This window comes from Polypterus senegalus, chromosome 12 (genome assembly GCF_016835505.1).
Source record: "Polypterus senegalus isolate Bchr_013 chromosome 12, ASM1683550v1, whole genome shotgun sequence".
Lineage (NCBI taxonomy): Eukaryota > Metazoa > Chordata > Cladistia > Polypteriformes > Polypteridae > Polypterus > Polypterus senegalus.
This window is the reverse complement of record NC_053165.1, coordinates 68,757,283-68,769,440: the sequence shown is the minus strand read 5'-3', so window position 1 is coordinate 68,769,440 and position 12,158 is coordinate 68,757,283. Positions and strand designations below refer to the sequence as shown.

Genomic DNA, 12,158 nt, shown 5'->3' with positions numbered 1-12,158 from the left:
CTTAGGGTGACCATATTCCCCTTTATACTCTTATGCTATGTGCATCACAAAAAAATGCTCCCAATTCCCTGTTATAACCCTCATATTTGACACTTGTTTTTATATTTATGACTTCATGCAACAAGACGGCGCATCCAGAACAAGCAAGAGTAAACGTTACACAGTTATTCATCATGTATTATAGATAATATTTCCAAAGTACAAGCAGAGTACGTATGTGTTGGTTAAACTGTCCAACCTCCTAATCGGCTACCAGGTGATTGTTTGTCTTAATGTCTTATTTGTCTCTAGTCCAGAATTACTCTTGATCCAGCATGCTGTCTGCATAAGGAAGCAGAAATGACCTCTCGTAAAGATCAAAAATCAATGCAAGGGAGAAAAAGAAATATATGTATATTGTCACACACGTGTGTTTAGGAGATAACTAAAGGGCTTGAGTACTTGTGATTCCATGCCAAACCAGGGGGTGGCGAAGTGCACTAATTTTCCCTCTTGATCTTTTGCAGACCATTCTAAAGAAGTCTCCCGCTAGTCTCTGGGGCAGCCACTGACGTCACTTCCGGTTCCGGTATTAATGACATCACTTCCTTTGCTGGCTTTTAAAGCCGCCATCTTGTCTCTAGAAGATCAGTTCTGTTTTGGACTCAGTTGGATGAACATGTTTTGTTATTTAAATCAGTTTTTCAGCCAGGAACAATTATACGGGTGGCTGCCCCAAACCTACTCAATGTTTGATGGTCGTTATTGTGACAATATCCTTCTATATAAAACCGGTCGGGTGTCCTTCCGTCCCGTGAGTGCTACGCAGGTGCGGAGTTTCACACACGCCCTGTCTATTTTGCAATGCACGATGGGATTTGTAGTTTCGTTTTTCCAGGTAAAAGATGATTTTCTACTCGACTGTGCGATATCTTCTTCTTCTTTCTTACTATATAAAAGCGGTCGGGATTGTCCTTCCGTCCCTTGAGTGGAAAGCGTAGCGGTATGTGAATTTCCCCTTGGGATTAATAAAGTATCTATCTATCTATCTATCTATCTATCTATCTATCTATCTATCTATCTATCTATCTATCTATCTATCTATCTATCTATTCCGCTTATCACAGACTTACTACTTGCAGCTTGCGGTATGAAGCGACATGATGTGAGCAGAGTTCTGGTGCTCCCATTGTTCCCTTGCCTTTGTGCGCGATGTGCTGGAAAAATAGACAAAATTATGTCTCTGGAAATAATTAATGTTGATGGAGTACAAATGCCTCACTGCGTAGTAAATATCAGGGGGGTTCAAAAGGGCGACCTCAATATAGAAAAAAAGTTTACATTTCATCACAAAAATAACAGAAACTACGAGTATTAAAGTAATAACGCTCAAATGCAATATAACCAAATGAATGAGTTTGTATAAAATATCAAATTGATGTACATATTGAATTGCCTTAAGAAGTGGTCAACTTAAAAGTCGGTCGCCTTAAAAGGCGGGTGAGCCTAGTATATATATAATATTTGTACCCTTGACTTACTTTCTGGACCAATGGGATACCATAGAGCAAACTTATTCTGCTGCTTCAGTCGAGCCCTGTGAATTTCCTCTTGTCTTTGTGGGTATCTATCTATCTATCTATGCCCTGTTCAGGCAGGACTCGGCCCCCATTTCAGCTGATGCTTCTATTTCTACAAGAAAGCCACCCCCATCCATACTGGCTTATAAACTCATTGCTGGCCTGGTAATGGCCCTTTTCTCTCAGCTCACCTGTAATCCCCCAGGCTAGCTAGCCAGTCAGTTCCTGTTATTTTTTATGGTCTTTCATAATATTTTATCTAGTTCTGACCTGTAATAAGTACAATTCATGTCTAAGAACATATTTTTCTCATGATATTATTGCATCATCCTCATAACCCTACTGAACTGCCTTGGACACATGAATCACAAGACATCATAGCTTGAAGATTTGCGCTGTGGTAACTGCCGGTGGATAGCCACAGACCTGCAACAGCTGGTTCAGAACTGATCTTCTTGCCACGTGAGCTGTATGGTGAGCTTCAGAAGCAGATACTGCGGGTTCACAGCTGGCCCCTGGCAATTACTACAGCACAAATCTTCAAAGTTGAGTTGCTTCATGGTGCGAGTCCTCAGCAATTTGGCAGAGGGTGTGGGGTTTGGGGAATTCTGTTAGCATCTACATCATGGGTATCAAACTCTGGTCCTGGTGGGCCACAGTCGCTGCAGGTTTTCATTCTAACTATCTTCTTCATTAGTGACCAGTTTTTGCTGCTAATTAACGTCTTTCGTCTTAAGTTTTAATTGTATCCTTGGCGGAGTGGTGGCTCTGAGGCTAGGGATCTGCACTGGCAATCGAAAGGTTGCCAGTTCGAATCCCGTAAATGCCAATAGGGACTCTGTTGTGTTGGGTCCTTGAGCAAGGCTTTGAGTAGTGAGAAAAGCGCTATATAAATGTAAAGAATTATTATTATTAATTAACTTGACTCAGACCCCTTAGTTGTCCCTTTTTCCTTAATGAGCAGCCAAACAATAACAACATCACACAATATCTGAAATTAAAGGGAGGTGAAGGTCTCAGTAAGGTTGATCTCTCAGGTCACCGAAACATTTTGACGGTGTTCTTAGAAAATACAAAAAAATCAACAGTTTTGGAAACGTCTGCTGTTGCAGAATGAGAGCAGCAACAAGCCAAGGAATTAAATAACGGGTTTAATTAACAGCGAGAATGGGCTTCTCATTAAGGGATTGGTTGGAGTTTGTATCCCAGTTTAGCTGGTCATCTGTTGCGTCCTTTCACGTCTCATTTCTGTTTGACTGCCATTTAATGAAGAAACAAATCAATTGAGAGGACTGAATCCTTAAAACCAGAGCTATGAAAATGAAGAGAAAAGAAGTTCATTAGCAGTGGAAACTGGTCTCTGATTAGGAGAATGGTTAGAATGAACCCCTGCAGCCACTGCGGCCCTCCTTCGACACCCATGATCTACATAATAAAGAGTATAAAGGGGAGAACAGGGTCACCTTAGGACATCAAGGATACAAGTGTCAAGATGTTTAATGGAGTAGAGGTGTGCCCTGGTGTGTAGACAAGTGTCGCTAAGCTGAATCTGTCAAATTCCAACATTTTGTCCACACAGTGGGCAGTTTGTTTGTGTCGTTGTATTAGAGAGGATGAGTCGGTAAATTTACCGTCATGTAGTGCCTTTCACGCTTACCTGCCTTACAGGAGCTCAGTGTGCAGGCTGAAGTGATGCGTTCCTGTTTGGTAGGCCCATTTATTTGGTGTCTGTCTGCCTGCCAAGTTTGTTTCCAGTGCTTTATTTTTCGAAATTTGGAATTTTCTCTCAGCTGCTTTTGTTTGCGTTGCACTTTTCCTCTCACCTCCGATTTCACCTTTGAGGGTTGCGCCTTTTTTTTTGAACGGGCACTTGTTTGGCCTGCTGAATGCTACTTTTTACACTTGACTTCACAATGAAATTCTTGGAGGTCAAACTCTGATGTTTAACGTTCTCCTTGAAACGCAGATTGTCAGGATAAAAATGGCCCGCGTCCGCCTTTTGTGGCATTTTCGAAGCATTCTTTTTTTTTGAGTGTCTGAACCGTGGGTGAACATTTAGAATAGCGCAGGGTGTGAATTTCATTAAATGGAAGTGATCCTTAAATGCCCTAAAGCAGGAGCTGAGTCATCTCTTCTTTTCTGAAATTGTAAAACGGACTTCAAGTAACTTTTTGGTTTTTTTTTTCTTCCCTACAGTTGGAGAAAGTAGAGGATTACTGGAAGCAATGACAAGGATATCCAGCATGCCAACATATCTACCTGTCAAATATCAAATCCTCAATGCTGAGTCTGCCTTCTTCCTCAAGGAAGCCAATCAAGATATCATGAGGAACTCCACGTTACAATCCCGCTCGGAGTCCTTCTTCATCTACCAAGCCAGGCAAATGCCTTCTGTCAATGCCAGCTATGGCTCCGTGTCCGTGGAGCAGTCCGTTCCCTTGGACCTGCTACAAAGTCCCAGTAGCTTTGTCCCCTCCAGCATGTTCACCTTCAATTGGAAAGTGCAGACGTACATCATCAGCGATAAGGTTTACTACAGCTGGCCTAAGGTACAAGTCTTGTTTTATATTGCCGGGAGGGACTGGGATGACTACAGCACTATAAACAAACTGCCCTGTGTCAAAATGTTTGCCTTCCGAGAGACGCAGGAAGTGCGGGGCACCTGCCGGCTCAAGGGTGACCTGGGGTTGTGCGTGGCGGAGCTGGAGCCGCTCTCTAGCTGGTTTGACCCACCAAGTGTGGTTCCTGGTCGGCAGAAAGGTTTGGATCAGTCGGAAGGGGCGGCCGTGGAGCTTTATTACGTGATCCAGTCGTCCGAGAAGGGGGACTGCAGCAGCGAAGACTCGAGGAAGGGGAATTCGATCCGCTCGGAGCAGGATGACATGTTTGACGGCTCCACCACATCGCCCATGCAGAGGATTGGGAGTGTGCGGCTCTACCAGGCTCCGAGCTCTCCGCAGATGACGGAGCTGCGGCTGGACAGCAACGTCATGATTAAGGTTCCGTCGAAGCCTGTCAAGCAAAGCGATATCGTTATGGCCCGCGTGTTTGTAGCCAGCGCCTCCAAAGTGGAGATGTTTACACTGAGGTGAGTTGGCGCGCCATTTTTGTTTTTTTATTATTATTGTATTGCATGGTTACAGTGCATTTGTGTTTCATAAAGAATATTCTTGTTCATTTCAAACTAGACTTTATTTTACCACACCAGCTAGCTATGGGTTAACGTGTAGTCGTTTTACAAACCAAATGCTTGTTCCTGTTTTGTGTCGTCATGTATTGAGAACTCAGAAGTCCTTGTGATTTGATTCTACGTTTGCAAAACCAGAAGTCAGTAAGTGGCTTTTAGGCTTGAGCCACACCGGCGTATCCAGAACTCGAGCGTCTCTTCAATGGGTCTGGAAGCTTCTCACCGTCGGTGTCTGGGTAAAGCTCGTTGGAGGCGTCTCTAGGATTGCTTGTGTGTCATCTCAGTACAGCTGTGTGCAGCTTAATGATGTGTTCAGGGAAGTGGGACCTTATGCTGTTCAGACATTTTGTGAACACTGGTGCATAGCAAAGCTTTATGGGATGCTGTAGTGTACCTGATGTGACTGAACAGCCAAGATGCTGCACGCATACTGTAACCGTACATCAGCTCATTTATCTGGCAAGGTGGGTTAATACTGTGCTGTACTATTATTCAGTACTGTGTACATCGGCTAGTATGTAGTCTGGACTTAGCACAACTGGAGCTTGAAGGCCTGAAGTAGCGTTGGGGGATTCTGGAGGTTGTTGCTGGTGCAGTTCTGCACTGTTTCTTTGTTTCTGAGGCCTGTGGTGATTGCAGAGTGCAGGCACTGATGTTCCACCTTCCTGCTGTTTAATAATCCTTTTTAGTTCACTTCCAAATCGCAACGTTGCCTTTGCCTGTTGCTGCTGCTGCTGCCTTTACTAGCACTTGTTTGGCTGCGTTTTGGTACTTCTCTGTAATTTTTTTTTTCTTCTTCTGAGGTAACACTACAACACTCAAGAGACACGCGACACACGAGAGTGGGTGCTGCTGCCTACGAGGACGTACATTTGGTCAGCCGTTGCCCGAGTGGACCTTATTTTAGTGTATTTCTCAGTGCTGTGCAGTGCTGGGTTCAGTCTCTGTCAGAAGGAATAGGTAAAAGGTGCATTATGGTGTGCCATAGCATAGCAGGCTTCAGATTTGCAGGGGGTCTGTATTGGGGTGCATTTTACAGTTTGTTAATATTTAATTTGTGTGAATATTAGGATTTTCATTGGAACAGCTGTGCTACCCGTCTTAGACAGACTGAAACCCAAGTAATCGAAATAAAGCTCAGCGTTCATGTATGCAGTGCACCATGCAATACTTACGTCTGTGTTGTTTGTAAAAGCAGTGGGCCACATGTTGGAATGGCTAATGCGATGCATATGTCACTGTTATGTGCCATTTGGTATGGGATTCATCAAAGCAGTGTTGGCATGACAGAGGCATAACAACCAGATGGACACACAAATAGACACTTACCCATTTATTAGTCATAATCATTTCAGCAAGTAAAAAAATGTTTGTAATGAGCCATCTGTTAGAATAAAAAATGTGATGCATACTTCTCAGTTATATGCCATTTGGTATGGGATTTGTAAAAGAAGTGTTAATATTTGTGATGTGCCATCTCTTGGAATGACAAATGCAAAGTATATGTCTCTGTTATATGCAGTTTGAGGTGAGATTCATAACAGTAGTGTTAATGTTTGTGATGCGCCATCTGTTGGAATGACAGAAACCTAATAACCGTATGGACACACAAATAGACAGACAATTATCCTTTCATTAGTAATACTCCTTTTACTAAGTAAGAAAATGAATTGCTGCAGATGTTTGTGTAGTGCTATCTGTTGGAATGACAAATGCAAAGCACATGTCTCTGTTATATGTCATTTGGTATGGGACTTCAAATGTTCATTTTTTGATAGATGGACATACAGATGCATAGACACACAGACAGTAATCCTGTTAAGATGGATTGATTAGATATGACGCAGCTTTTAAGTGAATAAAACTTTTTAACAAGACTGTGTTGTCAAGCTCATAAGAGAAAGCTGGTGATATTTTTGATTATATGCATTTAAACAGAAGTTTAACGGAAAGGAGCCTTTCTGGGTCGGCGCATGTCGACGGCTCATTGGGTGAGAGAGGATGCTGGGATGCATGCAAACAAAATGAAGGATAATGGGAGACGGGCAAATGTTGAAGCAAATAGTAGCATCATGTAATACTTAGTAGACTGTGTAAGAGTCAGGTTCAGACAAACTACCCAGTGTGTGTAAGCTTGTGAGAAGATTGAAAATAAGCGCATGGGGTCTTGTAGTCAACAAGTTATTGTATTTAGCTAAAGAAGCTTGGATGACTTGCTTTGATTTTGGTTGATTCAGCTGTTTGTAAATCTTACGTGATCAGCCACTGAGGCACTCTATAAAGGTGTAAGGATCTGAAAAGAGACGTCTGAAACTTTAAGGGGGACACCAACTACATGGACATCTTTGTCAGGTTAACCTCCTGTGAACGCGTCCCAGCTGCCCTCAGAAGAGATGCACAAGGCAGTGTTTGCTGTTGTGATTCTGGCACCAAAACGGCATAAACGTTAAGAATCAAAGGGGCCAATTCAAACTAATCTGCCCAGAAAAGGTTCACTCTTAGGTAGCCTGAGTTGGCCATCAAAAGGCTTGCTTTGGCCAATTTCAGGCCAAAAGGGGCTTTGGCTTCAAAAAATGTTTAAATATCCCAAACATACTGAAAGGCGACGTTTATGTGTAAGCATAGAAAAACCTTTGTATTTAAAAAAAGAAAGAAACAAATGCTCAAAAAAAGCTGCATAGAGGAGTTGCCTAAAGGCGGTCCAGGCAAACAAATTCCAAATTGTAAGAAAGATCAACTAAGCAGCAAAGAACAAATAACTCGCATGACTCCCAAAACTTGGGGGCGGGGCCCTACAGTGAGGTGTTGGTGGCCCCGCCTCTTTGAAAGGTCCACCCATAAGCTACAAGGAATTCAGTAGTACTAGGGTGTTGTACCGTGTTAGCCATTATGAATGTAGAGAAAAGCCAAGCAAGATGACCCCTTTTATTGGCTAACTAAAAAGATTACAATATGCAACCTTTCGAGGCAACTCAGGCCCCTTCTTCAGCCAAGATGTGTGTTGAGTTGCCTTCGAAAGCTTACATATTGTAATCTTTTTAGTTAGCCAATAAAAGGGGTCATCTTGCTTGGCTTTTCTCTACAAGGAATACTGGAGAACCAATCATCGTGAAACAAAAAAACATTGGCATAAAATACATAACTAGACGAATAATAAAAAATAACGAGTAATAATAATAATCCCAGAATCAAAAATGAATTAAAGAGAGTTTAAACATAAGCCAAGAATGGAATTCTGGTCTAAAATTGCACTTAAACCCTTTAACAAGAACACCTAAGATGGATTAAAAAAGCCATTGTAAATCATTCAGGTTGTATGTTTTTCTTCAGTGACTTCAAGTATTTGATATGCCTGGTTACTCAGCATATAAACCTAAAGTTTAGACTGAAGTCAATTTGTTGTCATCTCAGGGAATGTGCCATGTTGTTTACCAACACCAGCAATCACTGGGTTTCTATCGGATATGCCACACTTATCCAGCTTTTGTAGGATTCTAACCCAAGTCCTAAGTCTTAAATGACTCAGTAATAAAACAAGTTGTGCTCATTCAGCTTAAATCCTTTGAGAGGTAGCAAACTGGGAGCAGACTGTGATGCCAGCATGACCAAACTCCTGACCTTTGTTATGGTGTTTAGTGCAAGCCTTTCAGAGTAGCCAGTTTGTGGTACTAACAATTCATCCATTGCAGTTAGGGAAATGGAGATCATGATTGGTCTCAGCCATTGCTCAAGTACACAGGATCAGCCCTTACAGGGATTTAAAATAGAGAACAAGACTTGTCTGAGCAACGTGTAGCCTGCAACTGTTAATGTACTCGGAGGGTTCGTGTTAAATCCTTTCAGGGGTGGAGAACAAGTTTGGTCTCAGCAGTGCACAGTCTGCCCTTAGGTGTAATATAAAACAAGACGGATACACTCTGGAACATTATCTGGGCATTTCCACCAGGATTGACTTGTCCACCAATACATTAGGGGGTCTTTTGTGGACACTTTAATGATAAAATACCACACAAGAGCTTGTATTAACCCAGATTCTTCATGATGCATACACACAGGTTCAAATGGACGCACCTTACCTGGAGAGCCAGTGCTTCCTTTGTCATTTGCGCCTCCTTATTAACTGATGGCTGGTGAAGTAAACGGGTGACAATTAAAGCCTGAATGAAGCTGTGTAAACTAAAAATAGGCAGTTAAAGGTTTTGAAATGTAACAAGCCCCCCCAAAATTGGTTTATTAGTAGATAAATTGGTTCTAACTTAAATTGGAAACCCACAGCCACTGCATAACTGAGTACCCCTTACTCAGAAAGGCGGGCGATGCGCCACGCAGAAAGGCTTTTCAAACACAATTGGGAACAAATGGCCCACTTGTGTTTAACTGAAAGTGAAGCTCTGGTCACTTTTTAAAATGGCTGGACACTTAGTGAGACAACTGTGCTGTTAGCCAAAGGCCGCAGCCTGCCCTAGTAGCAGTTTGCACAAAGCAGGAAACAACCCAGGGTGGTGTATCATTTCAACACAAAGCCCACCCACTCACACACACACACACACTTACACTTGGGGACATGGAGGCACAGACATAACTTATGTGGTCGACTGAGGGAACAACAGCATCAACAAGGTCATTGTGGGAGTGCCAACCTGCCCATCGCAGTTTACTGAAGGGAAATGACAAGAAACACTCGATGGCGTCAAAACAAAACAACTGCCTCCCATTAGCGCGGAGCCTGAATAATCTTAATGGTTTCTTTAGGTTATAGAGGAGCCCCGTCGTGAAGTGATGCCGTGTTTTTTATGGTGCCAGGGACCAGTTTCACAGTACTGTGGATGAAAAGGGAAGACCACACAGTTAACAGCAGCGCCTCCTCTCAGTCCGGGATGGGACTGCATACCTGGCAGGACCTCAGAGTGTGACAATCTGACACTCATGTGTGACACTTACAATCAACACATGAACAACAATACGTCAGTGGCTGTAAAGCCAGGATGCTGGGTCTGTGAGTCATCGTCACTAACCGCTGCGCCGTCCTGTCCCCCTGTTAAGGTGTACATATTTAGAAGTGCAGTGTTGAACAGACCTGCCATTCACAATTTATCATTCTATCAGATTTTACAAATGGTGACACATTCTTAATTGCATCTCCTGCTGTTACCATTTTATGTACTTTATGTGATCAGAAATAAAAAAGTGAAATGCCCCATATGCCCTTTATCCATAATTGATCAGATCACTCCTGGCCACTTATTAACCTCCTACAAATAGCCTAAATTGCTATCATTTAAAACACAAATTGACTTGGAAAGTACAAACCCGCACAGATTCTCACCCGAACACTTTTAAGCGGTGTAGTAAAGAAATGCTTCAGATGCGTTCGCGCGTTTATTCCACGCTAATGGCCTTCTGTATTCCAGCCCCTCGGACAGCAGTGCAGCCGTCTCTTGATTGTCCAGTCTGCCATGTCGGAGGAGGACACATCAGGCCAGCTGCACTGGTTGGTCTGTGAAGTAAAGTCAAAGCGGCTAAAGCTCGGAATCATTTGAGAGTGCGGGGGGGACAAATTAAGGGGAGTCTGCGGTTCATACTCTTTATCGGCTTTTTACATTGTTTAGGGCTCTTTTTGGAATGGCATATTCACAATATAAACTGCACATTAACTATCTTGTGGTCTTTTTGTTTTCCCCTTCACTTTAAATTGAAGCTGAGTAATTACAGATAGCATTTTCTGACTTTGCAAATCTGGATTCACATGTCTTTATTTAAAACAAATCATCCAACTCATTGAAGTTTGAATACTAATTAGAATGTGCAGATGAGACTAAGTGATTTAGATAATTAGCACGCGATGCAAATGAGGATTTAATTAATTAAAATGCATTTCCATTAGCTTAATGACTGTTGGCCTGATCTTAATCACAGTAGGTGAAAATATTTATATGCCATAAGAGGTAGCATGACAATGGGTCATGTTCATTAATCAACATTAGCATATGCAGATGAGCTGATAAACTCAGGTGATTGTCTCAGAATGACTCGTGATGTCAGAGGGCCGCTCTGTTTACCTTTCATTTTCTCTCTTGAACTCTGGAGCCGTTTATACACTCGCTAAACTGAGTGGGGACCCCAGAATGCACAAATTCTCATGCAGGGCTAGAGAATACAAACTGCTGACCCTCGTCCCATGTCACTACGACACGACAGAAAGGGTTTAAATAATGTCAGAGACGAGAACGAAGATAGAATGGACAAAACGGGGGTGGCATGGTGGCACTGCTGTCTTGCAGGGTTCGAATCTCTGTGTGGAGTTTGCGTGTTCTCCCCGTGTCTGTGTGGGTGTCCTCCACGTGCAGGTTAGGTGTGTTGGCATCGTTACATTGGCCTTAGTGTGTGTGTCTGTGTGTGTGTTTGCCCTGTCCAGGGTTTGTTCCTGCCTTGCACCCTATGCTATCTGGCATAGACCCCAGCACCCGCCCCCGTAACCCTGGTCTGGATGAAGTGGGTTAAAAAATGTCATGACTCCTCAAAACACCAAAGTGTCCACGATGTACTACATCTCTACAGGTGGTGGTCATACTCATTTGTATTTATTTTTTTAGTGCATTACATTCATCCATCCATCATAATAATAATAATTCTTTGCATTTATATAGCGCTTTTCTCACTACTCAAAGCGCTCAGCAATTGCAGGTCAAGGGCCCAACAGAGCAGAGTCCTTTTTGGCATTTACGGGATTCGAACCGGCAACCTTCCGATTGTCAGTGCAGATCCCTAGCCTCAGAGCCACCACTCCGCATCCATCCATTGCATCACATCCATTATCCAACCCGCTGTATCCTAACACAGGGTCACGGGGGTCTGCTGCAGCCAATCCCTGCCAACTCAGGAAAGAAACCCACCGCAGGGCACGCACACACACACACACCAGGGACAATTTAGGATCACCAATGCACCTAACCTGCATGTCTGTGGACTGTGGGAGGAAACCCACACAGACACGGGGAGAATAGGCAAACTCCACGCAGGGAGGTCCCGGAAAGCAAATCTGGATCTCCTAACTGCGAGGCAGCAGCGCTACCCACTGCGCCACTGTGCTGCCCGCATTACATTCATTTTAACCCAAAATCAAACTTTCAGAACAGTTGCTTTGGTGCGGCACAAATCCTTTGCAGCCGGGGACTCTTCCTCATTTGAATGTCACTATTTTTTTCATTTTACTTTTAAATCAGCATTATGAGCAGAAACCTTTGGCCAACTTTGTGGTGTGCCTTTGCGTTTTCAACGTTTCACACTCAAATCTTCAGCCTGTTTTTAAGGAAATGAAGGGGAGCCTGCCAGTGGGGCAGAGAGAAGAAAATGGCCCGCATCATACAGAGGTTGTCTGAAGGTGCTTCACCTGACAAGCGCTTTGTGCGCCT

General features: G+C 43.2%; 1 protein-coding gene across 1 annotated transcript in view; it reads left to right on the top strand.

Moving 5' to 3' along the window:
- Positions 1 to 12,158, top strand: part of si:dkeyp-14d3.1 (transmembrane protein 132C) — a 458,057-nt gene that overhangs the window by 202,162 nt on the left and 243,737 nt on the right. The window contains exon 2 of the mRNA XM_039772086.1: positions 3,756 to 4,647. Within this exon, the coding sequence (XP_039628020.1) occupies positions 3,756 to 4,647 (892 nt within the window). The remainder of the gene's footprint in view (positions 1 to 3,755; positions 4,648 to 12,158) is intronic.